The following is a 27,914-nucleotide window of genomic DNA, read 5'->3' on the forward strand; positions in this document are numbered from 1 at the left end:
CCATAAAGCTAAGTGCTTCTGTGTGACTATTGAACATTTGCAGGTGCACTTTCTAAGAGACTGAGATGAGGCGGCTGCAAATGTGGCCCTTGAAGTAAAAGATGATCAAAATAAATCAAATGATCATCATCAAATTAGTAACAACTAAAAGTGAAAGCAGCAAATGTGGTCATGAGCAAGCCCCACCCACCACACTGAAGTGTTCATAATGAATCTTATAAGGCGGCGAATCGAAAAAGAATTATGAAGACTGTGCAAACGGTCTCTGTAAGCTTGAATGTTTTTGTTTGTCTGTCAGTATGCACCTGGCATGAGATGGTCCCAAGCATCCTAGCCTAGAGGCTGTGCTGTCTTTGAGCCTCTCTTCCCTTCTGAATTGTCACCAAGTTATGCAGCTTCTTTTGTTGAAATACCTCATAGATTATTCCTTCCCTTGTACTATTTAGATTTTTTTGTTTGCAAGCAATAAACACTGATTCTGGCAACTGTAATCAGAAAGGAATTTATTGGAGGGAAGAGGCATAAAGGCAGCTCCAGGGATCTGTGGCAGGAATAAGTAGAGGGTCCCAATAGGGTTTTGCTGTTGGAAAGTCTGGGTGCCAACAGTTGTATATACTTCTAACTCCCTCCTAAAAGTTCGTATCACAGGGAAGGAGTGTCTGTTTGACCTAGCTTCGGATGCCCCTATTCTCTTTGGCAGGGGAGGGTGGGGTACTTTGGTTAAGAAGATGGTATCTGATGGAGGAGGGGTAGTTCCCCAAACAACATCAGGATGCTATTCTCAGTGAAAGGGAGAACGGGTGCTGGGCAGCCAAAGCCGACATATGCCCACCATATTCTTTTAGATTAGGCTCTTGTTTCCCAAGGTCTCCACGTCTCCATTTTAACCTAAGAGTTAGGGAAATGAAATTGCAGATTAATGTAATTTATGATATATCCTTTAGTTGATGTATGAATCTGCTCTGAAATACCCTGACCGGTGGACATAAAGAATCTACAAGGGCTTCCCTGGTGGCGCAGTGGTTGAGAGTCCGCCTGCTGATGCAGGGGATGCGGGTTCGTGCCCCGGTCCGGGAAGATCCCACATGCCGCGGAGCGGCTGGGCCCGTGAGCCATGGCCGCTGAGCCTGCGCTCCGCAACGGGAGAGGCCACAACAGTGAGAGAGGTCCGCGTACCGCAAAAAAAAAAAAAAAATAGAATCTACAAGAATATTATCAGGCATAAGGCACTCACTAACTCATAAAACAGTCTGTTATTCAGGTTTTAGAAATTTTTCATTTTGTTAAACTAAAATCATTCATTCCATTGCTCAAAAGATATTGAATGCCTAGCATGCTTCAGCCACACTGCTGGTGTTGATATAGTCCTCACAAACCTGATAGTCTAATATAATTTTGGCCCATCAATCCAAATTCTACACATCAGCTATGGTTCTATATTTCAGAACTGCGGAGAGTAAATCAAATAGCATGGTGAGGTCTAGATGCACATAAACAAACAATAGCCTTCCGGAAACTATAATGGAAGAAGTTTCCATTCATCATAGTATGCCAAAATATAAAATAGCTTAAAAAGTACTTAACAAGAAATTTGTAGGTCTAATGTGAAGACACCTATAAAGATTTACTAAGGGCCATAAAAGATGAGTTGAATAAATGGAGAGACATAACATATTCCTCTGTGGGAAGACTCAACACTGTAAAAACACCATTCCTTGTCAAATTAATCTAAAAATTTCATACAACCCCAATCATAATCCTAAAGTTATTTTCTGCTTGAAACATAAGAGAGTTATTTTAAGTCATTCTGGAATATAAATATGTGAGTATAGCAAAGAATCTCTTGAAATTGCTATTAAAAGGAACCATGGAGTTGAAATGATGAAAACAGTAACGACCAAGAGCTCAGCGGAACAACAGAAAGCCCAGAACATATATACACATATATGTACCTACATACATGGACATTACATTGTAAGTTCATAGGTTAAGTTTGAAGGGTGTTAGGATGAGTGAGTAACAATCTAGGGAGAAAATCAAATCCCTGCTGTATCTCGCACCTCATAGCAAGACAAGTTCCAGATGGATTCCAATGCAAAAATAAAACCAGACGAATATTAAAAAAACGTATACATTATTATTAATAACAGTGGGCTTTATAAGTAGAAATCAATAAAATCTTGGGCTTTCGAAGGAAGAGATAAAATTAACCACATGAAACTTGAAAATGTCTATACCAACATTTCCCTTACATAAACAAATAAAGCATAACATATTTAAAAGGTAAAGCCGTGAATTGGAAAATATTTATAGCCTACATGACAGTCAAAAGGTTAATATTTTTTAATAGATAAAGAGCTTCTAAAATTTAACGTGACAAAAATAAGCACTTCAATAGGAAAAAAGGACAAAGGTCATAAACAGGTAGTTCACCAAGGGAGAAATACAAATTGCCAATGACATATAATTAAAATGATTTCCTCAGTAAAAATATAATGAATTTAAATCAGAATAAGATGGAACTTGATTATCAAATTAGCAGGGGTGAATATGAGTTCGGGTGATGAAGATGTGAGTGAGTGAGCTCTCTCTTACATCGTTGGTGGAAGTATAAAGGAATGCAAATTTTCTGGAGGATAACTTGGATAAATTTTTCCAAGACATTAAAATGTTAGCATTCTTATTAACCCAGGAATTTTATTTTTAGTCAGTTATATAAATAGAAGTTCATACATCAAGCTATAAGGATTACCATTGCAATCAAATTAACAATGTTGAAAACTATAAACAATCAAAAGGTTGGTGTAATAAATTATGGCAAGTTAATATGATATAGTACTAGGCAGCAATTAAAAATAATAATATAGAAGAATATTTAATGCCATGAAAAACATTCATTATAAATTGTTAAGTGAAAAAAAGCAAGTTACTTAAAAATAAAAATGTAATTACATATATGTATGCATGTATATATTTACTTATGTATATGTATTTGCATATAATTAGATCAATTCAGACAAATACTAACAATAGTTATTAATAGGCAGTGAGAATACAGGTAACTCTAATTTTATTTCCTTCTGTAAATCTACATCTTCCACATTTTCTACAATGTATATGCCTTACCTTGGTAGTAAGAAAAAATAAAAAAAAGTATATTCTTAAAACAGATATATTTTGTTTAAAGCATCAGAAATCCTTTTTTTTAAATGAAATCTTAGGTGAACCCAATCTATGGAACCAATAAGAGGGGTGAAGTAGGGGTGGTAGGCCTAGAGGCCTGCTCCCTTGATGGGCACCCTTGAGCCCTCACCTAGCAATGTCAGGGCTGGGGGAATTCTGCTGAGAACCCGATGTGTGTAAACACCATTTCTAGGTCCTACATGATTTGTTCTCAGTGAACCCATACACGGCCCCAGGATGGCTGGTTACCATTACAGTTACTCATAAACTATTTAATAGCTCATTTCATTTAGTTCACTACATTCATTGACATATGTTCATTCGTTAAGCACTTTCTGAAAATTTTTCTAGATTTTAGCTTTGCGTTATAGTAGTTTACTTGTGGATTAGAGATAAAAAGATTTTCTTACTGCATGAAATATCCTCAGAGAATACAATTTAATTCCACACCATCAGATTTTATTGAAGGTTGATATGAGAAATGATTACATGAAGAATGGATCTCCATCTTCCCTAAAACAATACATTGTCTGTTATGATGCTCAAAGGCCCTTACATAAAGATGTGTGTGATAAATTCCCCTAAAGTTTTAGAAAAAAAGGTTGCCCATTTTTATAAATAATTGTGACTTCCTTTTATAGTACTGTATTATTCCTATATAACTCATCATGTTTCCCTTTTGGCTTTGGCTGCCAGAAAGCTCAGAGCTGTATTTATTGCCAAACCACAGCAATGAACAGCTGCCTCATTTTGCAGAAAAACTCTATCCCAAAGCACTTGAGTGTCTAGCCTCAACTAAATGGTCCCATGATACGCATGGCTCAGGCTATGAGTTGTCTCAAAGCCAATTTAGAAATAGGCAAGGATTAGATAATAAACAAACACACACATAAGTAATTTGGACTTAGCAGGCTTGGTCTTCGGCAGTACAAAACGCTCACACCTGAAGTTTGATTTGTATCAAATGCCTTTCGGGCATGTTGCTTAATCTGGAGTACTGTTCTGGATGAGCGCTCCCCTGGGTGCAGACGTGGACGTTTGGGTCTTTCTGCTACCAAGGCCCACACACGCATCCACCTACCCCATGATGCTGGCTCCTTAGAAGTGATCTGCATGGTATCCAATAAGGATATCAGGTCAAAAAGCATAGCAAAAGCGCAAGGCACAGATAAACTAAGAGTTTATACGTGGGACCATAACCTTAAAAACATTTAAGAAAACGAGATATTGCTGAATTGGATCAGAAATAGACAATCTTCACAAACAGGAAACAATCTTAAGCACTGGGATATGTGCGCATAAGTGTGTGTGTGTGTGTGTGTGTGTGTGTGTGTGTGTATTACAATGATCAACAGTAGACTAAAAAATATCAGGTGAGTTAAGGTACTTCTTTACCTTTCCAGAAGGTCAAATATGTATTCTTATTGTTAACATTACTCACATCATTTTACAATATGGTAAGTGCTGAAAAGGTCATGGAATGTGGAGGAAAGGGAACCACAATTTTCTGAATGATGTATGTAAGTTGTTTCCTCCATTATTTCATTTAAGAGACACCAGTATCCTTTTTCTTTGTAATGCATAAGCTCTTTAGCAACCTTTCTAATAACACGGTAAGGCTCTAATATAATGGATGTTGTGTTAGAATGGTTTGGAATGATACTGGGCCTGGTAGGGTGGACTCTGGTAATGCAGTCTTGATTATAGTGTCATAATAACTGGCAGGTGGCTGTCTGTATCAGCAACAGACACCCTCAAAGCCTGTGGAAATAGCTTGGTTCCCATGGCTATGAAGTAAGGTGGGTCAGCTGCCCAGAGCAACAGATTATCATTACAAAAAAGATTTGCCATGGCTTTCACAGGAGAGGCCAACCATCCTAGAAGCAAATGGACGAGGCAGGCTTCTGGGGCCCCAAATATCTTCCTACTCCTGGGGGCCTGCCTCATATTCTATAGATAGAATTTCATTCAAGGTAGCAATGCTTGGTACCTATGAGCCCAGGCTCTAGAATCAGAACTCCTTATTTGAAATCCCAGCTCCACCACTTACTGTTGGCTGAGTAAACTGGGCATAGTCCCTAACTGTGGGTCCTTCTGTAAATGAACGAGAAAATCCATGAAAGGCAGTTAGCCAGCACTTGGCTCATGGTATGCTTTCACTATATATCAACTTTTATTATTATTTACACTTAAAGTACCACCTTTTAAAATGCAAGTACCCAGGGAGGCATACCTTATTCCCAGTTAGTACTTCGGAGCGGGGCAGGGGAATCTCACTTGAAAGTCAATTAAGATGTAGTGAGCAGCAAGGGATCCAGGACTGAAACCCAGGAGAAGCAAGGAACTAAGCCAAAGGAGAGAAACAGCTTTGAAATTTTGCTCAGAGCCACAGTGATTCTTCTACATGGAAAAGTACCCAATCGTTGCAGCTAGCCAAGCGCAAACCCTCGCTCTTGCAGAAAGGCAATCTAATTGCCGAATCCAGATACAGGATGCGTGGCACCTGGGACCTTAGGGACTGCCTCTCTATCAACTGCTCCATCTCAGAGGACTCTACATACAGACTTTCTACAGTAAGAGACATTAATTAAACCGTGAAGCCACCAAGTTAGCGCCTTGTTTTCTGGCCTGCCATGGAGTGTGTGCAAAGATTTTTAAACACGGCCCGTGTGTGGAGATGAGCACACCAGGAGAGGCTGCCTTCGTGAGTGTTGCTGTTAACAGCCAATGGAAAGTCACCACCCTTTCCCACAAAGCGGCTGTGCATCCCTTCACACTCTGAGCAGAGACTCTTATTTGTAATGTCATCCATCACCTCAGTATACCAGTCATTCATAGATTTCAACATCCCCTTCCTGACCAGCAAGGAGAGGAGAGGAAACGGCAGTTTGGAGACTTCCAGTTGAGCTGTTGGATAAATGGATGATATTTTTTCTTCTCCCCAGGGTGCCCAGGAGAGGCTGATTCTGACACAAACCTATAGAAAAGGGCCTCCATTTCACCTCCGGCTGGGTCAGGGAGGGGGGCATGGGGAGAGGTGGGGGGAACACATGTGTTCACACATCCAGTTTGCTGCGCTGGACGAAACACTGACCTGTTAGGCCAGCGGCCTCGGCAGACAGGAAGGCGCTCCAAGACAGGAGGAAAAACAGGCCCGTTTCCAGCATAGGGAACTCACACAGTTTGGTAAATTTGGTCAAGTGACAAAGACACGTTAAGGGAAATAACAACTGCTTTTATGAATAAATCTCCTTTTTGGCTGTGAAAAAATCTGGTTGTGTTTTAGATGAGAGAACTAATTTTCGGAGCTGGCTGTAACTGACTGAGACTTGACTTTGAAGGCCAGCAGGAATTGTGCTTCATTGCGGGCTGAACACTCCTATAAAAATGCAAACTGGTGTTCAGATAAAAAAGATGTCTCACTAAGAGGATAAAATCAGCTCAGCGTAGACACAAAACTTCTTAGATTTGGACTCAGCCCTTGGGGTGTGCCCCTCAGAGTACTGGCAGATCTGGGAAAACAAAGCCAAGGGGAGTGAGGCTGGGTGAGATGCTGCCAGTGTGTCAACACTGAAGGAGGCCACTGCTCCCCAGGGAGTGCTGGTCTGTGGACAGATCACCTTGAAGAGCCTTCTCTCTTGGGGATAGAAGCTGAATCAGGAGGAGCATTTATGTTCAGTGAGAGGGAAGCTGCCCGGACTCTCTTTGTAAAAAGTAGGATGGAGGAAAATGGGTGTTGCTTCTAGGTCAAGCAAGATGCCTTTGGCGGGCAGCGGTTCATTTTGGCCAGGACGACACTTGGTCAATAGTCTATAAGTTGCAAATAGAACAAAGGCACAGTGATCTGAGTCAGGCAGAGAGTGGGCTATGGGGAGATGATTAGGAGTTAGTGGTGGATGGAAAGGGCTACCTTGTAATTGTGTCCCACCACTAGGCGGAAAATGCCCTGACAGATAAAGAGATGTTAACGCTGTTGCATTTTTATGTTTCTACAACAAAGTGTAAGGAAGATTCCATATTAAGAGATGTTGGCAGCAGGGCAAGGAAGCAAAAAGTCTGACCTCTGCATTAGTAGATCTGGGTTTGAGTCTTGGCTCTGCTAGTCACTGGCTGTGTGAATTTCTGAGCAGTGTGTAACCTCTGTGAGCCTTATTTGTATCCCAGGTGAACTGGCAATGAGAATAATACCTACTCATACAATGTGCAGCATGCAATGGAGATATTAAAAATGTTTTGTAAAAGTCTTAGAAAGCACAAAATACTAAGGATCATGGTCATGGTTGGGAGTGTGGCCTCTGGAAGGCAACTCTACCTGGGCCCATATTCATGGTATCAGCTTAGACGGGCCACTCTGCGCTTTGGTTTCCATGTCTGAAAATGGGCATAATACTGCAACCTACCTCCTAGGTATATAAACCACTTACAATATGTTAAGCACTCAGAAGAGTGCCTGGTATATAACAAAGGATGTGTAAGTTTTTCAATTAGTGTGATTTAAATAAATTTGTTTTGTAAAACATCTTTTCTGGAAAGAGATTCAGTAAGGGTCTGGAAGCAATTCTTTATCTGGAGGAAAACATGGGCTGCCCTTTGACCCTTTTCAATGTCCCCTCTTCTTACTTGGAGGGAAGGCTTTGTTTCTAATGGGGTTTGTTCCTCTGAATTCCCTCTTCTAGTTTGTCGTAAAGAGAAGGCTCAGGCCGATTTGAGTAACAGAATACCAACTGGGCGTAAAGTGTTCTTCTCTTTCCATGGCCTCCAGAAAGTTGTTCAGTTCTGAGTCAAGCCCTAAGCTTGTCCGGAGCCCAGGGGCCCACAATCTGAGGAGCCTCTGCCTCATTGTGGACAAGGCATCCAGGTGGTTATGGTGGAGGAATGGACTGTGCCCCTGTCTCCTTCACAGCCTGAGTTTGTGACCCAAGGCCATCAGGTGTTGCCACTATTACCGAGCCCCTGTCTCTTCCTTTTCTCCACCCCTTTCCCCAGATCTGATCCAATATCAGAGCAGACTTCCAACCTCCAGGAATTTTTACCTTCCTTATCAATTTGTTTACTTATGTGTCCATACATTCCTTGCACACTGGGCAGAAAAAAGTTCCAATCTCAGCCCTTCCACCTCGTGCCGTCCCTGGGACCAAAGGCCTGGTTTTAAACCCCTGCCCTGAAATGTCCTAGCTGTGTGGACTTAGACAAGTTGCCTAACCTTATATGTCAGTTTCTTCAGCTGAAAATTGGGGGAATAACAGTATCTCCCTGCCAGGGTTCTTATAAAAACTATCTGAGATAATCTATGCAAAATACTAAGGACAATGGCTGGCACGTGGTACAGTTCTGAACATATGTAAGATGACATAATTAATATCATGTCCATTATTACTGATACGTGACTCAGAGTGAGCTACTTAACCTTCTTGAGCCTCGATTTCCTCCTGTGTAACCCGGTGTCTTACAGGGTTAATTCGAATAAGAAGATATATATAAAGGCCCATGCTAGACATTCACTAAACGTTGTGATCATTACTATTACTCTACTCCATACAACATGTGACCTCCATCGTCATTCCACTTAATAATTAAGAGGCAACAGGGAGTAGTGATCAAGAGCATGGTCTGTCTCTCGGTTTCACTCCTTGGGTTTGATCTTGGCTCTACTTCCAAGCTGTATGACCTTGGGCAATAGCTTACCCTTTCTAAGCTCCAGTGTCCAGTAAAAAAAGATATGACCATTGTGAAGGTTAAATGAGTTATTGCATGTAAAACAGGTAGTAGGGGGCCTGACATGTCTCCAGTACTGGGTAGTTTGTTAATCATTATTTTTAGTTGGAAGTCAGCCCTATATTTTCCGACTTACTTTTGTCAATGGAGTTGACATTCTCCAGGGTTTCCAGGACATGACTTTGGGGTGGTCTTTTGATTCTCTCCTCTTCCTTATCTCTTAGTACCAACCAATCACTAAGTCCTAGAGATTCTTCTAATCATTGGCCTCCTTCCCGATTTCCCCCCCACAGGTTATCATCACAGTTTTCCTTGATCTTAAGCTTCCTCCTCTCATTCACCCTACATACCAGTTCCTTATTTATGTTTTAAAAACAGGACTTTCATTGTGTCCTCTCTCTGTGGACTACAGAAAGATGCCCAGGCTCCTTTGAATAACACTCCAAGATACTCCACAAGCTGACTCCATCCCACCTGTGTCCCCTCATCTTCCACCGCTCACCAGCCTGAGCCCTCAGATCCTTTCAGGCACAACTGCCATGTGCCACGGCAGTGCCCCCTCCGCCACACCTTCATGAATGCTGGTCTTCTGAAATCTCTTATCATGTGGCTTTTGCCTGTATCCTACCCATCTTTCAGGTCAAGCCCAGGTCCTACTCTGCATGTAAATACTGCTTTTCAGATGATTTTCCAGAATCATAAGATTGGCCAAGAGTCTATTGGACTATCCCAGACACAGTGGCCTCATCATCATTTGAACTTTTATAATCTTACTAAGGTGGCTGCAGCTTTAGCGCTCACTTTCCATCCAACTCTTACTGTAGAGCTTGTCTTTCCAAGTTCATCATTAGTTGAAGGCAGAGTCCATGTTTTATTCATCTTCTGACTTATCTTAGAAAACTTTAGTAGAACCTAGCCTTTTAGCAGGTGTTCAGTGAACTGTTAGGCTAGTCCTCGTGAAAAGAGATCCCAACATTTTGCTTTCCTTGCCTTGATCCCTGACCCTTCTTGCATCTTTCTCCTTTCTTACTTCTCTTTCCCCCCCAAGGTCTCTGGTCCTTTGTTCTGCCTCTTCTCCGTAGCCTCAGTTAACACTTGACATTAGCCTTCTGGCTTTCCTCTTCAAATCTGACTTATCTTTGCCCCCATCCAACTGCTGTGAGTGAAGAGCTCACCAGACCAGCTTCTTTCCCCGGCTCAAATCCTCTAGGAGCTTTACCCATCCTCCCACGTCTCTGCTGAAGAAGAGGGAGTAAGATGACACAATTGCCTGGATATGGCAAACATCATTTCTGCTTGGCTTGCTGTTCCCCTTCCATAAAAGAGCCATGGATGCTCGTTTAAGCTCACAGTCATCTTTGGCTTGGCCAACCCTGTGAACTAGTGCTTGATACAAGTTTGAAAGGGAGGCAGAGAACACTTAGTTTATCACTCCCAGTCAATCATGCTTTATTCTTGACCTTAGATCTTCAGTTCTTCCTCTTGACCTCAATATATCCAAGCCTGATACCCGCTGGTCACCTATATTCCTAGGTGGGAATTTTTTTAAGACTGTTGCTATCCTAGGATCAGACAGTATGAGCAGTGCTAGAACTGGCCTTGGACAGGAAAAGAGCCTGGGCCCCCCTTCCACTGGTACCGACCTATGCTTCGAGGGGTGGCTCGGAATCAAGATGGCTCCAGTGGTGCCGTGCTGCGCTTGAACGAGACTATCTAACCATTTCCTGGCCTGGAATTTGTCAGTCCTCGGAAACATTCCGGGGAAGTTGACTGCTCTGAACAGTCCCCGGCTTTCCACACAGGACAAAGGATATCAGTGCCGTGACAACAGCATACGCAGACCCCATTGCAAATGAGCCGGCGAAGATCCCCAGGAAATTCCCCACGGACTGGAAGAATGCTGCAGCATCAAATGCATTCGGATTCTCCTTGGGACTGTAAATGGATATAGAACTGAAAAGAGAAGAGGGTGAAGGTTAGTCAGCGACTCCCATCTCATGGCCCAAACACCAGAAGTCAGAATTTAGCACCCACTTTTGGGAAGGGCACGTTTTCCTATGAGGTTAGGTGCTGGTTGGAAGCTTTCAGGGGAAACGGATGAGGACAGAGAGAGGTGGAGAAGGCAGAAAGCTTTCCGCTTCCTTACAACCCAATCCCATGGCATCTATATATTGCTGCCCGTCAGTAAACATTTTTATATAGGAAGGGTCGTAAGGAATATTGTTTCTGAGCAAACTAGGCATTAAAACATGGTAGGCGTATAAGGAATCTGCTGAAGAGATAGATAACTGTGAATTATTTAGTGGCCATATGTCTTCAGTGCTGTTAAATATTCACAAATGTTCCTGATAAAAAGTGCACTTTTATGGCCTGTGCACAAATGGGCGATACAAATCACAGCATGCACAAAATATTCTGCTGTGATCTTGTCATAAACCACAAAACATTGCTCCTCTCCAGTGTAACCCTTCAGAAACAGAGCCCAGAGGACGTTCAGAGCATCACGGTATTAACCCCTGGGGAGAGACAAACCCCTCATTTTCCCACTGAAACAAATGACAGCAGCTGCCTAAGGTCATCTTTTATACCCCAATTCCGATGGCTGCCAACAGATTTATATCCACAGAGAAAAATGAATCCACCAACAGGCAGTCTGCTTACTTAAATAGTTTTGAGGATGTCATATTTGCTATTTTCTTTTTGTAACCAGGGCCTCAAATCCCACAGTGTTAATGTAAAGGACAAGGTGTGTTCTATTTTAGGAAACATGAGCTCCGTATTGTAGCATCAAAATGAACAGATGTGCTAGAACCAGTAGCTTTCGGGAGACTAATGAAGTAACTTTTCAGGTTTTTTTGCTTTTTGCAGTTTTTATTTTAATACAAGGTCTTTAAAGCTAATCAGACAAAATCAATAGTTTCTCAGCGGCTGCTGGGAGGGACCTTGTAGCTCTTAGAGAGCAAACAGTACACCAGACACACACTGACTTGAGATTAGATAGGATTTTACAGAGATGTAACTGAATCTCTTGTGACGTGGATGATGAGAGTACGTTAACTCTCCGACCTGACTTTTTGTGTCTAAAGACTAGTTAAGAGAGAACAGGGGGAGTGGGTTCCAATTCTCCTCCAGGAAAACGTGTGGTATAAAAAAGGTAGTTTTAAATGTTTCTAGTTTTTCCCTGGATGTCTTTAAACCCCCAAAGTAGGTCAAACACTTCTGCTTTTTTTTTTTTTTTGAATTTTATTTATTTTTTTATACAGCAGGTTCTTATTAGTTACCCATTTTATACATATTAGTGTATATATGTCAATCCCAATCTCCCAATTCATCACACCACCACTTTCGCCCCTTGGTGTCCATACGTTTGTTCTCTACATCTGTGTCTCTATTTCTGCCCTGCAAACCGGTTCATCTGTACCATTTTTCTAGGTTCCACATATATGCGTTAATATACGATATTTGTTTTTCTCTTTCTGACTTATTTCACTCTGTATGACAGTCTCTAGATCCATCCACATCTCTACAAATGACCCAATTTCGTTCCTTTTTATGGCTGAGTAATATTCCACTGTATATGTGGACCACATCTTCTTTATCCATTTGTCTGTCGATGGGCATTTAGGTTTCTTCCATGACCCGGCTATTGTAAGTAGTGCTGCAATGAACATTGGGGTGCATGTGTCTTTTTGAATTATGGTTTTCTCTGGGTATATGCCCAGTAGTGGGATTGCTAGGTCATATGGTACTTCTATGTTTAGTTTTTTAAGGAACCTCCATACTGTTCTCATTGTGGCTGTATCAATTTACATTCCTACCAACAGTGCAAGAGGGTTCCCTTTTCTCCACACCCTCTCCAGCATTTGTTGTTTGTAGATTTTCTGATGATGCCCATTCTAACTGGTGTGAGGTGATACCTCATTGTAGTTTTGATTTGCATTTCTCTAGTAATTAGTAATGCTGAGCAGCTTTTCATGTGCCTGTTGGCCATCTGTATGTCTTCTTTGGAGAAATGTCTATTTAGGTCTTCTGCCCATTTTTTGATTAGGTTGTTTCAAACACTTCTGCTTTGATCATGTAATTGGATAAGGAAGATGAATGTGGATCTCAAATGGAGCCCTGTTATGTATATGAGAAAGGGATTGCCTTTGAAGTGTTCTTCTTTTTGTAAAGTGTTGTGCTTTGCAGAAAAAAAAGGAAAAGCAAACCCATATTTGGGTCCTTTGTAGCTGACAGTCCTGGGAAAGGGTGTAAAACCCCATGGCCATTCGGAAACTTGGTGCCCATGGCTGCGTGTGTAAAAAAAAACAGTCGTGATGAGGAAACATTCCAGTTGCTATCTGTCTTTCAAACAAAGGTTTTTGCACAGTAACACAGTTTTGTAAATAATTCTGTTAATTCCTAAGGCTGCTCCCGGCAGATCTGATCCTTAGAACAGGCATCTCTTCAACCCCATCTTCACCTTTGCACTCGCTGGAAGTGTTTTCTCTGTCCCGATGCTTCCCTAGCTTGAAGCACCACCATCACTTCTTTTGGCCATATTCCGTATCATTACTTATGTAATGTTTGTTCTTAAATCAACTCATTTTTATTCAAATGCAAAAGCTTTTTTATATAATATTTACGAAATCATAGTTTTGAGTTGCTTCATATATTGCTTTTTAATACACATGAGATTATGTAATTATTAAATTTGAAAAACAAAGTTCCCCTTTGTGTCACCTAAAATCATCTGGGTATCTCCACTGGTTCATAGTCTGCATTTGGGGAGATGCTGTTTTCTTCCTGGGCTCTGATCCCCACCCAAAAGGGTGCAGCCAAATTTCATACCTTCCCTGTGAGATCTGATTGAACTGAAGGGAAGAGCTTACTTAATTCTCCTTGACCTATGGAGACTCGTTCATTGATTTGCCAGCCCTACAGCACTTCAGGATGTTAGTCGAGATGCATGGGGTACCTGCTATGTATCAGGTGATGGATTCGATGCAGGGAGTGGCGGGCAGGCAGGGAAGGGCATGGAAAGGAGAAGCAGAACTTGAGTCAACAAACATTTTACTGACCATATGCAAGGCATAGGTGGAGACGCCTAAGATAGAGAAGACAGCTAGCTCATGTCAGTCACAGCGCTGAGCGTGATTGTGAGAGATGTGCAACATTTAATGGGGCAAATGAGGAAAGGGGCACTAGTTTAGAATAGAGGGGATGGCATCTGATCAAGTCAGCAGTCAGTGATGGGCAGCAGGCATTCCAGGTAGTGGAAAGAGTGGAAGCAAAGGCAAGGAGGCAGGACAGTTGAGGGCACTTCAACGTGGAACTATATAGTGATGGCTGGAGCCTGGCAGCATATATGTGGGCACTGGCGGAGGGGTAAAGGCAGGTAGCTGGCATCACTCAGAGTTTTAAATTCCACCTAAAGAATATACAAAAGCCCTCACATTTATGTAATATTTAGTCCTCTCATGCCTGCATTATAACTGTATTTGATCCTATAACATCTCTGCCAGGTAATTAGGGCAGGTATATGGTTATCCGTCTTTTTCTTTCTTTTCTCCCCCCTCCTTTTTAAAAATAAAATACAGAAACGAAGAGGCAGAGAAATGAAGATCATATAGCTACTAAGTTCAAAATGTAGATTTCTTGTTTCTCCCTTGAAAAAGTGATCTTGTTGGGGGGCAAACATGAACCCACATCAGGACTGTTGAGTGAGTGTGGTTCTGATTCTAAGGGCAATAGGAGTTCAGGCACCAGAACCTTGGATTCCATGTGTGGATGGAACACGAGAAGGAAGTACTCTCCCATGTGCCAGGAGAGTGTGGAGCACCTTGCATGGGGCGACAGAGCCCTCCTCTCCCATCCCACTAGCAGGTGAGACGCAGGGCTCCTCCTGGAAACCTGCTTTCGTGCCTGCCTTCTGCTCCTGGACTTCAGCTTTGCTAGGCCTGGCCTGGGTCTTTGTCCTGCTTTTATGCCCAGGACACAGCCTGATGCCCGGCCCGTGGCAGGCTATATAAAGGTTGAGGGAACGAGGGCAGGCTGACTGGAAAGCAGGAAGGAAATAAGGAAGAAATGCAGGAGGAGAAGAGGCTTGCAAAAGCTAGTCATCTCTCAAATGGATCATCATCTACAAGAGTTTTTATTAGGCATTGACTATATGTAGTCCTGTTGTGGGTACTTTTAGAGTTATCAATGCAAGCTTGAAGTTAACACTTGAGACTCTTAGCTTGAGCCTCAAAGATCTCATCCTTATTGGCTGTATGGCCTTGGTTAAGTTACTCCATCACTCAGGCTCGGTTTCAAAGTCTATAGAATGGCCATAACATTACGTATCCCACAGAAATGTGTGAGAATATGAGGTACGTTTAAAAACCTATAAAAAAAAAATAAGAGGGACTTCCCTGGCAGTCCAGTGGTTAAGACTCCATGCTTCCATTGCAGGGGGCACGGTTTCGATCCCTGGTTGGGGAACTAAGATCCAGCATGCCTCAGGACGTGGCCAAAAAAAAAAAAAAATTAAGATTAAAAGAAACCCACAAAGCCTATATATTTATCTTATAGGTTGTAGGGCCATTCATTGAGTGCTGATTCTGTGCACAAAAAATAGGCTCTCAATGAATGTTGGCCATCATCACCATCACTGCCGTGATCATCAGCATTCTGCTAAGAGCTTCCACAGGCTCACAATGAAAGAGGGCAGAGTGCTGTGGCTGAACAAGGCCTTGGTTCCAACTACGGGCCGATGGGGTGTGGGTCCCCTCCCAGCACACTGTGCTTCTAGGTTGCTGCAGAGGGAAAAGTCACTTTTGCATGGGAACATCAGGGTCTCCAGGGAGGAAACGGCCATAGAAGTGACGCCAGTAGGTTGTCACGTTTTGCGCGGAGCTCTTGGGTCCGTGGATTAAGGAGGAAAGGGGCGTCCTCAGCAGCCTGGACAGGGATGTGCTCCAGGACAAGAACAGGCCAGGAGACTGAACTTGAGTTACATCTCCCCAAGTTTAGCAGAGGACATTGTGCAGGCAAAGCCCTCTGGCTGCTGGTGAGGAGGGAGGCAAAGAAAGCAGGGGCCTTATGTCCCAGAGACATTGTATCTCTCCTGACTGCCAGGATTTTAGGAAGTTGTTCCTCCAGGCTCTAAGCCCTGGAAAGGAGGCATCTCTCTGGGCTCTGGTTTTCAGCTTCAACACTAAGCCTCTGGATTATGGAGCAGCAGCTGCAGAGGGTGTTTTCGGAAATGACCAAGGGTTTGGGTAGCATCTGTAGAGTTCTCTAACTTCAACCTGAGAAAGGACGGAAGAGCATGTTCTAACGGTTTCAGCACTTTGGACTTAAAAAGGAAATACCTCCTCCCGTGCACCAAGGGAGATGCTTGAACCGTTAGCGGATGCAAATATCAGAGCGGGGAGAGGCAGGGAAGAGGAACTGGACTTTCTGCTAATCTGTGTGGTGCTTGCTCTTTGGGACACCACTCTGAAGAGGCACTGTTTATAGCACATGCTGGTGAAGATAGATCTGTGATCTGCAGATTTCTGGAAAACAATGTTTGAGTTGGATAGAACCGATATCCTTGAAAATGACACGACTGGAAATACACAGTGGTGTTTAAATATTCATCTTATAAATTGGATATAAGTCCAGGTTATTGATTCTGAATCATTCTGTTCAGGAACAGATGATTCACCAAAAACTATTTTGATGGTAGTGTATTGCATACGGTCTCAGAAATAAATATGCGTATCTTTTATTCAAAATTTTTGAAATGGATGAAATATCCTAAATTCCTTTGATGATAGCCACATGAATAAGGATCACACTGCTCGTTGTATCTTTTTTTTTTTTTTTTTTTTTTTGCGTTACGCAGGCCTCTCACTGTCGTGGCCTCTCCCGCTGCGGAGTACAGGCTCCGGATGCGCAGGCTCAGCCGCCATGGCTCACGGGCCCAGCCGCTCCGCAGCACGTGGGATCTTCCCGGACCGGGGCACGAACCCGCGCCCCCTGCATCGGCAGCCGGACTCTCAACCACTGCGCCACCAGGGAAGCCCTTCACTGTATCGTTTAAGACTCACAGACACCATCGAAACTCCAGTGTTTCTCAACAACCCATCTTCTCATCTTTACGATGTTCCTACAGGAACCCCCCCCCCCCCCGGCAACTTAGGTAGCGTTAAGGGCATAGTATCTGAATCTGAGATCTGAGTTGAAATCTCAGCTCTGCCACTTACCGGCTGTGTGAACTTGACCAAGTTACTTAGACTATATGCACCTCAGTTTCCTATGATGATGATAATTAAAAAAATGATAATAAAGTGAAGATGATAATAATAGTACCTATCACAGAAGGTTGCTATGAGAAGTCAATCAGTTAATGTTTATGAAGCATTCAAAATGGTACCTGGCACATAGTAAGAACTAGATAAGCATTTCTTAAGTTAATCATCCTTCTTCAAATAACCCATCTTCCTCCCCCTCCCCCTTCCTCTTCTTCTCCTTCTTCTTCGTCATTGTGTTGTCTGTCTTTCCGTCTCTTTCTCAAACTGAGAGATTGGTTTAGTTCTAAAAGAAGTATCCCAAACTAGATGTCCAGTGAGTACCTTAACCAAAACAGAACTGAGATGTCATCACCTGTCTCTCTCACACTCTGACTGGTCCTTGGTCTAGAATCTCTTGGTATCAGGGATCATTTGATCATACAAATTGTTTTGTGTAGAACGGCATGTGGCACATATGCTCAATAAATGCCAGCCATGAGGAAGAAGGAGAAGGGGGGCGAGGAGGAAACGAAAGAAGAGGAAGTAGGAAAGACGTTATTGCAATCTTGCTGAGAGTGAAGACGAGATAATGTATAGAAAGTGTTCTATAAATGGAACCACCATCACTGCCGCCAATGCCATCCCTTCCAAAACTCTGGCCATCTTCCCATTCTGGACCCTACGGAGTCATCGCTCTCCTGATTCTTACAATCTTTCTCAAGACCACCCAGCTTCCATCACCACCCACTCCTGTTATTCTTTACTGCTACTGCTAAAATATTTTCCCCATAATTTTCCCTCACAGAAACTACTCAACAACCTCAAGCTCCTGGGCAGCCTTCGTTCATAATGATGTTCGCCTCTGACAGGTCCTCCCAACTCCCACAATCTACTCAATATTCTGGGTGCCTAATTGGGACAACCTGCTTCTCTTATCTCCCAGTCCAGTCTCACTTCTCTTGTTAACATGAATCAATGCCACTTTAAAATTTTAAAAGGAAAGTTTTAAGCATATATGTCACATCCCTTTTTGAATTTCTATGAATGTAATCAAGAAAAAGATGGGAAGATGATTACTATAGCCAAAGATATACAAAAAGGACCTTCTATTTTCTCTGCCAAATCTTTAATCCCTAACAAAAAAATTTAAACTACTAGCACCAGTTTATTACAGAGCTCTTGATTCTTCCAACTGTACTATATTGAATCCTTCTTTGTGCTGGGTGTATAGTTCCATCAATGATGTCTTGGTCAAATTCCATTATTCAGTTCCTTTCGGTTATCACAACTTAGTGCTGTCCAGCTTAAAACCTAAATCTTCAAAGCAAGGTTCTTCTTCTCCCTGCAGAATATTCTAGAGCAGCAGGCAGGATGGCTTGAAAGGGAGGAGTGGCGCACTTGGTGGCACAGTGGTTAAGAATCTGCCTGCCAATGCAGGGGACATGGGTTCAAGCCCTGGTCCAGGAAGATCCCACATGCCGCGGAGCAACTAAGCCCGTGCGCCACAACTACTGAAGCCTGTGCTCTAGAGCCCGCGTGCCACAACTACTGAAGCCCGTGAGTCTAGAGCCCGTGCTCCGCAGCAAGAGAAGCCACCGTAATGAGAAGCCTGCGCACCACAAGGAAGAGTAGCCCCGCTCACCGCAACTAGAGAAAGCCCACGCACAGCAACAAAAACCCGCCGCAGCCAAAAAAAACAAAGAAAGTGCTCAGGAATGCTCCCCTCCACCTCCCTCCTGAGCACCAGCGCCCCCTGGTGTTAGAGGCATGAAGGAGTGATGGGGAGCCAAGCTCTCCACCTTTTGTGGCCAATTGTTTGGCCACAATGGACAGGGTCCCTGGCCTCACTCTTGTCCCTGCTTGGTCCGTTTCTTGGAAGCCCCTGCTGACATGGTGGCACCTCCAATTTATGAAGAATCCCCTCACAGGGACCATTCAGTTTTCCTTCTGCCCTGCCAGCTCTATATATTCCCAGCCCTTTTCTATGGCTTGGATCAGGGACCACTTGGGGAATTCGGTGGCTCTCACACCTCTCTTGATGTCCAGTCCCCTTTAGTTGGGGCACCCCTGAGCACCCTCCATGGGCCATGGAGCACTCTTCTAGGAGGGCTCACCTTGCCCACTCCCCAAACACAGCAAACTAGGGAGCCTTCAGGTCCTGCTGACAACAGAGGACTCCAGCTGACTCCTTCCAGAAATCTGTAGGCCAGTCCCTGTGTTCTTCTGCTCTCTCACTCCAAGAAGCCACATCCAAGAACCTCCTTCCCTGCTCTATTTTGAGAGGGGCTCAGCCCCTCTGCAGTTACTCCCCTGGGGACAAGCTGGCAGCCTTCCTCTTGCAGGCAGCCTCCATCTATTGGGGGTGATTCCAGTGGCATCCCTTCCACTTGACTTAGGGGAGAGGAAGCTCCCTCACGGGGAGGGGTGACAGCTTCACACCTCAAACACTGCAGTCTCTCCAAGGAGGATCCCCCCTTTCTTTCCCACTCCTTTCATACACTGTTTTGAGACCAAGGAGATGGGGTAGGAATTGGAGGAAATGAGGCTGATTCTGTTGCCAATTAAGCCTGTTGGGAGGTGTGTGGTTCTAAGTGCTGGGGAGCGCTGATGCTCCTTTTAGTAGGAAGGCATTTAGCAACTTTTGTTTCAGGTCTGCTTCCTAAACCCAGTTTGGAAAACAGGCAAAAACCCACAGGATGATGCATCTTGTGACCTTCATGTCCGGATGCTTCTAGTTTCTTTTCTCCCCATCTATCTAGAGTTGCCTTGTCATTCCGCTCTGAAGGATACGTTTTAAGGAGAAATGCAACATAGAGGGGTGATGGAAATTTGTAAAAGCTGCTCTGTTTGGTTGGCCCTGAGTTTCACAGGGAAGAAAGTAGAAGAAAAACTAGTTACAGTGCTATTTTGTGTTTAAAATTTTTTATCTCCCCCCCCCGAAAAAGAAACAAGTGGATTCTTATCTATTATTTACCTTTTAATAACTCTACCAACCTGCGCTTTCTCAAGAAGTTGCTTAATTATGAATAAGGAATTGATTTTATGGGGCCAAGAATTGTGTGAACACATTGGAATTCATGCTGGCATCTGCTTGCCCATTATTCTGGCTTATGTCCTGCCAAAGGCTGATGAAGTTCTGTCGAGAGAACCTGCTGTAGAACATAATGACTTCAGGAATTGGGGGCATTCCAGGCACCCTGGGAGGTTAGAAAAGTTGCCTTTTAATAATAAGTGGTTCTGGCCAGAAGTTCACTGAGCTTGAGTTAGAACCACAGGGTCTCACCTTCCCAAGGGCCAACAGCCCTGCAGGGTCAAGGGCTGTGTTTCAGGAGGCACATTAATGAACTCTTTCAGCTTCTGAAGGACTGTTCAGTTAATGACCGCTCCCTTAGGGTCCAAATTCACAGCAAACAGTGATTTTTCCAAATCCTTGACAAATATCACTTTGCCATTTTGATGTCTGGCACCACAAGACACGGAGAATTTTGTGGGAAGTATGAGTTAGTATATCATGGCTGCCCCCAGAATAATATGATCTCAGGCTGAATTAATGGATTCATTCTAACAACAAATGTTTCTTGAGCACCTACTATGTGCAGACATTTTTCTAGACACTAAAGATCCAGCAGGGAACACAACAAACCTTCTGACCTCATGTTCCTTACGTTCCAGTGGAGAAATCAACATAATAAATAGCTAAGCAAGTAAACATATGATTTAAGGACAGAGGAGACAGAAAAGAAAAAGAAAGCAGCATGAAGGGATGGAATAGAGAGTGATGAGGGTGCTGTTTTACTTAGGATGGTCAGGAAAGGCTTCTCTGAAAAACATTATTAACTGGAGTCCTGCATGAAAAGAGTGGGGAGAGTTTTCTAGTTCTTGAAGCAGAGGCAGTGTGGCTGGAGGGGAATGGGCAAGGGGAAAGTGGTAGGAGACAGGGCTGGAGACTGGGCTGGGGCCAGGTCTTGTGGAAGTTTTCGGGACTTTCTTAGGACTTAGGATTTTCCTCTAGGGGTGAAAGGGCATCCACTGGAGGGTTTGGGGTAGGGGAGCATGGTATAGAACATTCCAGGTGAAGGCTATGTTAATAACAGTAGAGGAAGCTGGACACGAGTCAGCATGGTCCCATTGTCCTCCCCCATGGCTGGATCAGACGGGGCTTTCTTCTTTGGTCTGGGTGGCACCATCTGAACGAAGCCTGACAAACCATAGCAGACCACAGGAGAAAGAGTAGGGTGGTGGGGAAGAAGAAGTAAGGAAGGAGGGGAGTTTAAAGGATAGATGAATTTAGCAGAAATAGCTACAGTGAGCATTTGAAACGCGGTCATGCAGAGGAAGGACTGGCCTCATTCTTTGTGTTTCCAGAAGGCAAAGTAAAGTCCACGAGTAAAACATCAGAGGGAGAAAGATTTCAGCTTTATATTCTATTTCAGAATTTCCTAATTCTTAGATCTGATGGAAAACGAAATGAGATCTATAAAAGTCAAGTTCTCTGTCGCTGGAGATACTTAAACATAGAATGAAAGAGTTACCTGTCAGGGTGTTATGGAGAAAATTCATGCGCTAGACAGTTGGGTAATGTGGCCTCGAGGAACCTCCCGCCCCCAGGGTCATTGACTCCCTATCTATTTCCAGCTTCCTCCAGGACTATCAAGAGAGGGATGGAGGGTACTTGGCTTTCTGGGCTACCCAAATCCTGCCATTGGAAATGGCTGAGTATTCAGCGAGCAAGGGGCAGTACTTCAGTGGGGATGCAATGAAGGCGCCGATGATTTAGGTGGGAGCCATGTTGATAATGACATCAAGAACAGTTACAAATTTCAGCACGGAATAAAGTCTTTGACAGATTCCTAAGTGGCTCTGGTCCATTAAGTTCCAACTTGCAAATGACAAAGAGAGTTCTGAGCTTAAAATTGGTTAAAAGGCAAGAAGAGTTAAAGGAGGTTTGTTATGAATTATATGTACATTTTCTTTGAAAGGACATCTTAAATTACTTTGCGATTCAGCCTGAAAAGTCTTGTCAGAATTGGATTAGTCTGTGGGCTTTGAGAAATTTTCTCTTGCACCTAATATTGAGAGGAAAGTGAATCAGAAATAGTCCTAAAGATAAAAGTAACTCGCAAATACTCTTCTTATTTTGTTTGCTTTCTTTCTTTCTTTTCTGAAGCAGAAACAGGAATTTGAATCCCACCACTGTGAACCTATTTAAAAGAGAGAGAGAGACACTAATTCTCATGATCTAATGGGAACTTCAACCCTTTCTCCAACTTTTCAGTTCCTTTAATCCTCACTAATGAAATCTTAGCTCCAAAGAGTACTGTAATATGTGAAACTTTTAGTCATAATAGATATAAAAAGATATAGAAAAGTAGGTTAATTGCCACTAAAGATGGAAATCTAGTTAAAATTAAAATATAACCATTAACAGGTGTAAGAAAGACCAAATATTAATCCCCAAGGTTGAAATGGAGAAGGGGGTCAGGTGCTCCAACATTTACTGAGAACTCAAAATACATATTATTCGCTGTATTTGTTACTATGGAGCATTCACTATGTGTCAAGCTCTATGTTAAGCATTTTTATAAACATTATCTCACTGAACCCTCACAGTGACCCCCTGAAGTAGGTGCTATTATGATTTCCATTTTATAGATGAGGAAACTATGGCTTAGAGAAATGAAGTCACTTTATATATCTCACCTCATTTAATCCTTCCAAAAATGTAATGAAGAAGAAAGTATTTGCATTTTAGAGATAAACAGACTCAGGGATGGTAAATCATTTGCCCCAGGTAACTCACTAGTAACTGGAGCGGCAGCCATTCAACTCAGGTCTCACTAGTGAAAGCCCGTGTGCAGTGTAGACTGGGAAGTGAAAACACTTGGATCCATCGCCTGAGTGTACACACAGATAAATAACCCAACAAACGTTTCACGTTCATAGGATAGAGGCAAAGACTACTCACAGAAGGTTAAGATTTTAGGACTTCTGGTACTAATTTGTAAGAGAAAAGACTGCATTAGTGAATATATTCATTTCGATATGAGGAGTTTTGCTGACCACCTACTGCTGCTTGGAGGCCAGGATTTCTTCATGGAGGGCCCTTCTCCACATTGAATGAGTTTGTTATGAAACTACGTACACTCCATGTCTCTTGACGTTCATGGCAGCACCAACTCAGGCCTCACATCGCCTCATGCAGTCGTTCATGCTGTGCTACCGTGTGGTGACTACTGTCTCTTTATAGTAATTACTTACTCGTGTCACAGTGTCTTCCTCTAAAAAATGGTGATAATAACAATTGCGCCTCCTTCACAGAGTGGGGATTAACTGGGTTAATACGTGTGCAGTGCTTCTACTTGGAACATAGGAAGCAGTCCATAAATGTGAGCCGTTATTATTGTTGTTACTGTTATTTATATCAATGTTATTGTTGGAATGATTATCGTTCACCATTTGCTCAAAAGAAGTCAATAAAAACTGAGCTCTTCTTCTAAGAATGTAGAGGCATTCAGGAATTCCAATTAAGGTGTCAGAACATTAGAAGAGTCTTCTGAGGTGGAACGAGTAATACGTTTAGAGTTAGATCATGTACTGAATTCATCTTTTTCTTAATGAGGCCTGTAAAGCAGAAGGTTATTGGGATAGTATCAAAAAAGAAGATGCATGTAAATTGTTAATAACAGTTAAGACCAAAAGATCCACGGCTGTTTTACAAATCCAGCAGAGTTTAACTTCCAGCAGCCTTGCTGGAGAAGGGGACACCAAGATAGACATATCACAGAAATCCCGTTGCTGTATCTGAAGCAAAAATGTTCATGAACAGAAAGTATCTAATGAAGTTGTACAGAATCGTGGATCAGCAACGATCAAGGAAAAATCATGAAACCGATGGAGTTGCTTTCATGGCGATCACCAATTCACAGCTCACTGCACGCTACATAGAGAAAAAAAGAATCCGAAAACAGGCACTTGCTTTCATTGGGGCCTGCAGTGCTTCACAGATGCTGTGGGCTGAGGACAGAGAGATGAGGGGCTGAATGACACACTAGCTTCCTCTGGCTCGGTCAAAGGATTTTTCATAGACAATGTCCTATGAAAAGCTTTCCTAATCTGGGTGCCTTTCATTCCTGTGTTAAACAAAACTCACTCCTGTTATAAACAGCTTCCTGAGACAGCCTGATGGAGTTTCACCTGGTGACAAGCCAACTCCCAGGAAGTATTTGCACTGATCAACTCATATTCCCAGATCCTTCTCCTGTGCTTCTATTTATTAGCAATTAAGTGAGCATCTGGGCCCCAAATCACAACCTAATTGAGAATCTGCATCCATAAATAGAGCTGCAACTAAATAGAGTTGCAGATAATTTTGCTTGAGTACAAGTTTATCTTTGGGGGCAAAGCACATAGGTATGTTGCCTCCCCTCTACAGATTTTGATTTTATGTTTGAAGCATGGGAGCTGTGGACCAACAAATCTTACCAAAGAGGGTTTTGCTTTCACATAACGCTTTTAAATTACATTATATGTGTCTAGCAGTTGCTATAAAGTATATATTGCAGAATGCTAAAGTTCCACAGTAGAGTCATCTCTGATACTGCATCTTCAAGATACACCTTTATCTAGGATAACAATGTAGACTTTACAGTATATTTGAATCTCAAACTAATACAACTTGTAAAAATCGAGAGATTTCTAACTCAAGCAATTAATAGGTTTTTCCCACCCATGTAATAAAGATAGTTACTAAGACTTGGAGTCAGATGCCAAGCACCAGGATGAACACTTCATTTACCAAGGCCACTGCTGAGCCGTGAAGGAGCACAAGCTCCTAGGGCTAGGGCCCTGAGCCCTGGGCCCTGAAGCAGTCTTAAAGATTCAAGAAGATAGGTTTTGCACATCTAGGTGGACAATAGGTCAGAGGCTGGGGAAAATGCAGACTGGAAGGCTTGGTGGAGGACTGGGGTGGAGGCAGGTGAGTACAACACTTCAAGTTAGACCCAGGTGAGCAAGCCACAATGAGTATATATACAACCAGCAAGGCAGCCAGGGAATCAATGATTCAGGGAGTCCAGGGATGGATGTGAACCCAACTTAAATGCACACAAGCACTTTGCTGGAAGGAGAGTCCTTAACTTTCATACACCTTCACCATTTATTCCATGACCTCAAAAAGGTTAAATACCACTGAAGTAGGGGTACACAAATTCTGATGGCAGAACAAGGAGGGAGTGGTCAGAAGCTGAGGCCAACAGTGATCTACAGAAGGGGAGATAAGAGACAAAATCAGATAACCAGACCAAGGTACAAGAAACAGGAGTGGGGTCATGGAAGAAACCCCGTGCTTAAGCCATGGCCTTTCACTCACTGCCTGCTCGGGTAGGGGTCGTATATGGCAGCTGTGGGCTAGCAGGCAATGCACGGGAGAATGTAAGTAAATAATGACATCTAAGTATATCTGGAGAGAAAGGGGATGTTTTGAGAGTTGTATTTACACAGGAATAAGTGACAGAGGAAGTATAGCAGATAACATCGTGAAGCATAAATTAACTGTGGCTTGAATCAATCCTCCTCTCTCTTCAGGGTTTAGCTTATGTCAACTTTATTGATTCAAAACATCCAAAGTCACTCACCACCACCACCACCACTACCAGGGCTTGGCTCTCCTTAGGTCAATCAGAATGTGTGAGACACAACAGCTCCCAGGCCTTGTTCAGTGCACCCATGGCAAGATCTTCGAAAGATCTACTGTCTTTATTTATATGTCATGAGAGCACAGGGAGAAACAGGGAATTTGGGAGAGAAATGTTCCTTGATGGCTCAATTATGAAATAAGTAACATGTTGGTAATAAAAAGCATTTGGGATATAGATGCCTCTCTGTAAGATGGGTTAAAAACTAGTGAATTGTTCATATTGTTTGTAAGGGAAGAAACTGGTAGCCAGGGTGGGTCAAAAGGAGGTGCTGGAGATGTGGCCCCTCCTATTTGGAGGGCAAGTGGCAGGTGGGGAAGGCTGCTTTGGGATAATCCCCCTCTGCTCCTTTTATGGTAGGGGGTCTCTCTCGCTCTCTCATTTTGTTTTTTTGTTTTTTGGATTTCTTTGGTCAGGTCTATTTTGTATTACCATTCTACCCACCACTAACTGGGTATGCTACCAGCTAGTGTCGAACTTTACTCCTTAAATGGGACTAAGGTTATATAGAGATTACAAAGTCTTTGAGATAAAGGGCGAAATTCAATAATTATACCTCGCTGTCTCCTCTGGATTAAGTGTATTCATTAGATTTTTCTTCAAACCTATTACCACCTTCTTGGAAAATCCAGTTTTTAAAAACATGCCTCAGGGCCATTGCTATAAAGCATCCAAATGGAAACAGAGCTGAGCCAGTGATAGAAGAGGAGAATGCCATTTAGAAGAAAACAACAGAGGATTGTACTGCTTTCATATCCATTTTGTGTGTGTGTGCGTGTGTTAAAGAGAGCGAGAGTGATAGCAAGAGCAAGAGAGAGAGAGAGAAGCTCTAAAAAATCTTATGCAGAGAAATAGCAAAATCCATGTTTTTGTGTGTGAAAAGCCTGCTTTATCACTTAATGCTAATGAAACGTCGTCAGGAGGAGGTCAGTGCATAATTAGAGATTACAGCACCATGGATGCGTATGGAGTGTGATGGTGAAGCCCCAGGTAACTTCATCACAGGAAAAGTATGATAATCCCCACAGACTTAATGCCAGAATTTGGGGAATGTAATGAAATGGAAGGTCTCAGAGAACCAGACAAGCACCTCTACCATCTTCTGCCTTGGATTGCCTGACAATCTTTGGCCCTGGCGCCAACCGGTCTGTGTAGGTGGCAGTGGAGAGGAAAGAGAACGCTGCTTCTATTAAATTATTTACTTTGAAAACGTTTTGCCTTCAAACTTCTGGATTTCAAAAAAAAAGAACTCAGTAAATTACCAAAATGACGACCGAGAAAAAAATAATAATTTCTGGCTTTTCAAACCATAATAAAATAAACTAGTAAGATATAAAAAGATAGTTTGGGGGCTTCCCTGGTGGCACAGTGGTTGAGAATCTGACTGCTAATGCAGGGGACACGGGTTCAATCCCTGGTCTGGGAGGATCCCACATGCCGCGGGCCTGTGAGCCACAACTACTGAGCCTGCGCGTCTGGAGCCTGTGCTCCGCAACAGGAGAGGCCGCGATAGTGAGAGGTCCGCGCACTGCAATGAAGAGTGGCCCCTGCTTGCCACAACTAGAGAAAGCCCTCGCACAGAAACGAAGGCCCAACACAGCAAAAATAAATAAATAAATAAACTCCTACCCCCAACATCTTCTTCCGTGCAATGCCAGCTTAATTTTAGAGTCTTAAATACTGAATTTGGAAAGCATATATGGTATGTTCCTGCAAAATATTCAGTGTTAAAATCCTCTTGGACTTTGTGCTTTCCACATTGCAATGCTAATAGCTGCCACTTATTGAAGCCCTCTTGCAAGCCAGAACTGTCATCAGCATTTTGTATACATTATTTGTAATCGTTCCCACAACCCCACAGGAGAGATAATATTATCTACATATTACAAGGAGAAACTGACGACATTGAGGAAGGTTAAGCTACGTGGCCAAAGACACGTGGCAAGTAAATGGTAGGACCAGCGTTAGAACCCAGTTCTAAACCTCCTGTGTTGCCTCTCCCTTACGGCCCCCTCCCAGTAAACTGTCCTCAAGTGTGCATCAGCAAAAGGGTAGCTATATGTGCTGGTCCCAATAGGTA

The 27,914-nt window shown here is 42.9% G+C and overlaps 1 protein-coding gene across 1 annotated transcript in view; it reads right to left on the reverse strand.

Annotated features, from left to right (window-relative positions):
• Nucleotides 1–27,914, reverse strand: part of SLC9A9 (solute carrier family 9 member A9) — a 569,241-nt gene that overhangs the window by 282,389 nt on the left and 258,938 nt on the right. Inside the window, exons 7-8 of the mRNA XM_032631496.1 lie at nucleotides 10,713–10,851; nucleotides 6,278–6,383 (exon numbers count right to left, since the gene is read on the reverse strand). Of these exons, the coding sequence (XP_032487387.1) occupies nucleotides 6,278–6,383; nucleotides 10,713–10,851 (245 nt within the window). The remainder of the gene's footprint in view (nucleotides 1–6,277; nucleotides 6,384–10,712; nucleotides 10,852–27,914) is intronic.

The sequence above is a fragment of the Phocoena sinus genome, chromosome 4 (genome assembly GCF_008692025.1).
Source record: "Phocoena sinus isolate mPhoSin1 chromosome 4, mPhoSin1.pri, whole genome shotgun sequence".
NCBI classification, from domain to species: domain Eukaryota; kingdom Metazoa; phylum Chordata; class Mammalia; order Artiodactyla; family Phocoenidae; genus Phocoena; species Phocoena sinus.